Source organism: Nicotiana sylvestris, chromosome 12, assembly GCF_000393655.2.
Source record: "Nicotiana sylvestris chromosome 12, ASM39365v2, whole genome shotgun sequence".
In the NCBI taxonomy this organism is placed as follows: domain Eukaryota; kingdom Viridiplantae; phylum Streptophyta; class Magnoliopsida; order Solanales; family Solanaceae; genus Nicotiana; species Nicotiana sylvestris.
This window is the reverse complement of record NC_091068.1, coordinates 86,902,187-86,908,193: the sequence shown is the minus strand read 5'-3', so window position 1 is coordinate 86,908,193 and position 6,007 is coordinate 86,902,187. Positions and strand designations below refer to the sequence as shown.

The 6,007-nt window shown below is 34.1% G+C and overlaps 1 protein-coding gene across 1 annotated transcript; it reads left to right on the top strand.

Moving 5' to 3' along the window:
* The first annotated feature begins 1,116 nt into the window (after window positions 1-1,116).
* On the top strand, window positions 1,117-3,437 carry LOC104233678 (UPF0481 protein At3g47200-like). Its single transcript, XM_009787109.2, has one exon. It carries the CDS (start codon window positions 1,388-1,390, stop codon window positions 2,843-2,845), a length of 1,458 nt encoding a protein of 485 aa, XP_009785411.1. The 5' UTR covers window positions 1,117-1,387; the 3' UTR covers window positions 2,846-3,437.
* The last annotated feature ends 2,570 nt before the right edge of the window (window positions 3,438-6,007 follow it).

Genomic DNA, 6,007 nt, shown 5'->3' with positions numbered 1-6,007 from the left:
CATTACGATAAAAACGTCGCATTGTGACCAAGGCAGCCCAGGTCGACTTTCGCATTTGCGAATGCGAAGCATGCAGACCTGCAACATACCAGCAATTTTCTAAGTCCAAATTTCACTCCGTGGCCTATCCAAAACTCACCCGAGCCCTCTGAGCTCCAAACGAAACATGCACGCAAGTCCAAAAACATCATACGGACTTGCTCGTACGATCAAATCATCAAAACAACATCAATAATTATGAATTTAGCATCAAAATCAAAGAAAATCTCAAGAACTTTCAAAGTTTCAAATTTTACAACTAAGGTTCCGAATCACGTCATATGACCTCCGTTTCTTACCAAATTTTACAGACTCAACTTAAATCACATATAAGACATGTATCGGGCTCTGGAACCAAAATACGGGCTCGATACCATCAAATTCAAACATATTTCATTTCCAAAAACTCATATATATTCCAAAAAATAATTTCTTTAAAAATTCATTTCTCGGGTTTGGGACCTCGGAATTCGATTCCGAGCATAAGCCAAAGTCCCATATTTTCCTACGGATCCTTCGGGATCGTCAAATCACGGGTCTGGGTCCATTTACCCAAAATGTTGACCGAAGTCAACCTAAATTCATTTTAAAAGCAAAATTCACCATTTTTTCACGAATTTTCACATAATGGCTTTCCGGATACACGTTCGGACTGCGCACGCACATCAAGATGAGACAAAAAAGGAGGTTTTAAGGTCTCGGAACATAGAATTTAGTTCTAAACAATGATGACCTTTTGGGTCATCACACTACTTGCGTTTAAATTTTGCATTTCCGCTGTTTTTACTCTCTGTGAAATATCGGCATAGTTGAATTATTTTCTCATTACAAATTTTAAGATAAGTCAACCCTGAGAAATATTCTCATGGCAGACCAAAACTTCACATGTTCAGCTGAAACTATATGTGGCTGTTGGTATAGAATGTTTCAAAGGCAACCAAGATTCTTAACTGATTTAAGGTAAGAACAGCAATAGAGACTCCTTATATAAACATTGGACTAGAGGAAATTATACATTTGACCACGAAGAGTTGAAAAGTGGGCAAATAAACAAAACAAGATGGATGAAGTGGGAATTCCTTAAAAAATCTTCTTGTGAATAAATATTAAAAAAAACAACTTCATGGTAGGCAACTTAGGGGTTTGACATTCTCGAGTCCCTAGACTTTTTCAAGTTCCTATATTTGTTTGCTCTACAAAACCTTACTTACTCCAAACTCCATACATATAAAGTTCCATACTCTAAATTCAGCTTTCCTCCAATAACAAATCTTCCTTCACTACCAAAACCCCACAAAAGAAAAAGGAAAGTGTTTTCTTACCTCAAAAAGCAAGAAAGTCCCGGAAAATGGAAGGGCATACAGGACAACAAGAGGAGCTATTTGCAGAAATTGATCAAAAAACAGATGATCAAGCATTCAGTGATGGTGAAGCAGCTTCCTGTACCACAGATGGTAATGAAATAGTGAATATTGTCATAGCAGATCCAATTTTGCAAGCAGACTCTATGCCAAGAGAATATACATACTCGTGGAGAAGACGAATTCAGAAAGTTTTACCCCTGCTGAAGATGGATGAATACAACAGGCACGAGTATGATCCAAAGGTAGTTTCATTGGGACCTTATCACCATGGTAAACCAGAGCTGCAGCTAGCAGAGGATTTCAAGCATATAGCCCTTGAAATGTTTGTCTCAGGTAGTAGCAAGGACGTAGCTTATTTCTATAACAAGATACTAGAAGTTGTTGACAATGCAAGAAATTGTTATGTTGATGGCTCCACGGACAAGTACAATGATCATGAATTTTCCTTAATGATGCTTCTTGATGCCTGCTTTATTATCAACCACATCGAGCTTAGCACATCGGATAGGTATAACAAACTCAGAACCACCAGGCACCATCTTGGAATGTTGGCGTTATCAACAACAGTTCGAGACATGTTTTTACTTGAGAATCAAATTCCTTTTTGGATCTTGAAACTCTTGATCAGCTTACGATATGACAAGGATGAAGGAGTAGAATTGCTCGAGATGTTCTTGAATTTCACCCTCTTTGGTGAATATGATAAAAAAGGTGAAATGAGTTACAAACATGCAGAAGAACCTCTGCATCTTCTTGAAGCATTTAGAACAAGACTTGTCTCACAACACAGTGAAGTCAGGAATTTGCATCGTACTTGCACACCTCAATGGCTCAAAAGGAAGAAAAGTATTTGCAATGACCGCGCTAATATGAAAAGTTACATTCACTCCTTTCGTTCGGTCACTGATCTCAAAGCTAAGGGAATTTACTTCAGGCCTAGCTGTACTCATTCATTGAAGGACATAAAATTCAAATCAAGATACTTCTATGGCCAGCTTGAACTTCCAACTTGGTATGTTTCTATCTACACAAAGGCATTCTTCTTGAACATGATAGCCTATGAGATGTGCCCAAATACTGTTACTGATCGTGCTGTGACATCGTACGTATACTTCATGAAGTCGCTAATCGAGAGCCCCAGGGATGTAAAAGAACTACGCGAAAAACAGATACTATTCAACATGCTTGGGAGCGATGAGGAAGTGGCAAGAATGTACAAGGAGATCAATACTTATGGAGTGAACAATGCGCACATTTTCTACAATGTGAAAGAAAAAATTCAGGAGCACTACCATAACAGGGCAAAAACATGGATAGCTGAGCTGATACACACTTACTTTAGGAGTCCATGGACTGCTCTAGCATTACTTGCAGCTACTTTCTTGCTTTGCTTGACTTTTACTCAAACCTATTTTACAATAAATCCCAATCCCAGATCATGAGCAAATGTAATTATTTTCTGCATTGAGTTGAGAAATGTACTGGTACTTGGTGATGTCCAATCCTAAATCTCGATATGAAGCACTAGCAATAATAAATCCAACAAAGGTTAGGGTTGATCCCACGAGGAGTGTGGTGTGTGCTAGAGTGTGCTAAATTGAGAACATAATGTAATCTTCAAAACAAGCGTTGGATTTGCAATTACTGCTACAATAATAACTAAACAACTAAAATTACTTCAATAAGGAATTAAATCAAACATGTAGAAGGCAACTAAAAACGGAGTGTTTTCTTGTAAAGAGAAGGAGCAGGGTTATAACCTCAATATGAATTAGTTCATGGGTATATCTAGCTTTTACTTAAATACTATACATCAGTGATTATGGTCAAACATGCCTAGGAAAGTAATTAATGAAAGAAAACAATATTCTAATAATGCAATAAATTATATAATAATGCCCCAAAAGAGTATCATGGCTTTTAGAAATAAATAGAAGTCTACTGAAGCAAGTATGATAAAGGGGAGACAAGATTTGGGTGGCAAATCTATAATTTTTTGTAGGCAGAATTGTTCGAATCCCCAACTTTGTTTAGTTAATACTCCCTTAAACTTAGAAATTTAAAAGTCTTGACCCTCCTAGATGCTGATGTGACAAAGAGCTTGAATATACTCTCTTTTAGGGGTGTGGAAGAAAAGAAAAATCGAAAGATTAGCTTTCAAATGGCGTATTTTTTAAATATTAATTGTCACATAATCAAATATAACGATTTATTTGTTTTAATTGTATTTTTCATTTTTTTTTCTTAATATACATAGCATATTTTTTTCGAATAGCATTTTTTTTTTAAAAATACAATGAATATATGTTTCAACTATATATTTCTTATCCTTTTTATCGGTGCAAATCTACAAAAGTTAGCTGAAACTCCATATATTTTAGTCAAACAAAAGAAGATTTAGCTCAAATAGTATATTTTTTACAAAAAGAAAAAAGTACATACTGTGTATTTTTATTTTTATTTTCATGCAATGATTATTTATTTAAACTATGCATTTTTCTTTTTCGAATCAAATTCGCAAATATTTAGTTGGAATTTTACTATTCTCAGCTAAAATTTTTATTTGGCCAATATATGGAGTTCCAACAACATATTTTTTTATTTTTAGATGCAATGATAATATGTTCTAACTATGTATTTTTTCTTTTTCCGACCAAATATAATAGTCAAACGAAAAATTATAGTCAAAATAATGTTGTTTCAAGTTTTTTATATAGATTTTGGCACAAAAAAATAATGTAAATAGTTTGTGGATTTAAAAAGATAAAAATATATATTTTATTTTAAAAATATTACATGGACAAAAAATCCATGTGGCACGTGTATCACACTCCCATATATTGTCAGTCGAGGCTATGAATGTAACATACCTCAAAATTTTATAACTTACGAGACACTAATAGTATGAATTATAATATCAAAGATCATATTTTTGGTTATGCCATGAAATGTTTAGTTCCTACGTGGCTGGGTAAAAAAAATGATTTATGGGCCTAAAGCCCACAAAGTGGCTTGGCAGCTAATTCATGTGGAAAAAAAACACCTAGGGAACAAAGTTTCCCCTATGCTTTAAGCCTTTCCTCTTTTATTTAAGGAAAATGGGTGATATAAAATAATATGTTAGGAATGTTTACCTCCTATAGTAAAAAAATTAAATTCTATAGATATCTTTTAAGGTTTATAGCAAAATTTTTAATTTTGGTTATCTCCTAGCCCTAAACCACTAAATACGCTAATCAGTTACACTATTTTCTTTCTCTCTCTACTTTGATACATCCCATTCTCTTCTCCCATCCCATTAAAATTTCCGTTCTCCTTCTTCCACCGGATTTGTGCAAAGCCCACTTCAGAGCAGGTCCACTCTCCTATAAGTCTTTCCCGGCGGCGGAATTGATAAACCAACTGACATAGAATTGATTGATAAACCAACTGATAGAGTTGATTTTGATTGATTGAGCCCACTTCAGAGTTGATTCTTTACACCAACTGACATAGATTGATAAACCAAAAAAGTCATGGAATTTTTCCTTAATGTTTGCTTGTGCAATTAAATATAGCAGCAGTTTGTTAAGCATGATCTCACCAGAATTGGAAGAAGTCATCTTGCCAAACAACTCAAAGTGAAATTTCCACGAAGGAGGCGCATTTTCACTACCGGCTTCCAGTGAACGGCGGATTCGCCGGAAATTAGGGTTTGTTCTTGAACAAAGACGATGGAGTTTGGGGCTGAGCAACTTGATTTTCTGTTAATATATTTCAATATATTTTCATGTATTTCATCATATTCATTGTCTTTTTTTTTTCCAGTGTAATTCAATGTATATCGTTATATTCTATGTATTTCATTGTATTCACTGTCTTTTTTTCATTATATTTCAATATATCTCGTTGTATTCTATGTATTTCATTGTATTCACTGTCTCGCTATATCCCATGAATGTATTCATATGTTTTTTAATTAATATAATTTATGTGTTCAGATGTATTATATAATTTCTCTGAAGATTGCTATATTTCTGGGGTATTTTTCGGTTGAAAATCTTTTTTATAACTGAAACTACAAAATTTATGTGTTATAATTGAGTTTGTTGAGTTATATTAGGAGTCTATTATGTTAATTGATTCACTTTCCGTTTTAAAAATAGTGTAATCCCTATTTCACGTCGTCAATATAGTCGAATACAATAATCTGTCCAGCTGTAATCCCATGTTTTACTCCATGAATACAGTCGAATACACTCGAATACAACAACTGATTAGTTGGACTTCCCTGATTCACGCCTATTTTTGCTACTGTATTCATGAATATAATAGCTTAAATACATCAAATACATCTTATAACCACATAAAGAGTATCTATAATCCGTAATATAGCAAATGGTATCTATAAATGGCTAATTACTACTAAAAGATAGTGTTTTATGAAAATTTCTCTATTTTAAAGGGTAAAAGTCAGACCCTTTAAACCCAATCACGGTACCCATCACCAACACCCTTTCCATCATTTACTAAGAAAGAACAAGGCAGCGTGTAGGTCATTGTGAGAGCTATTTTGCAGGATCTTTTTTAAGCTACGATTGAGGTAATTTTTTTTTTATGAAATT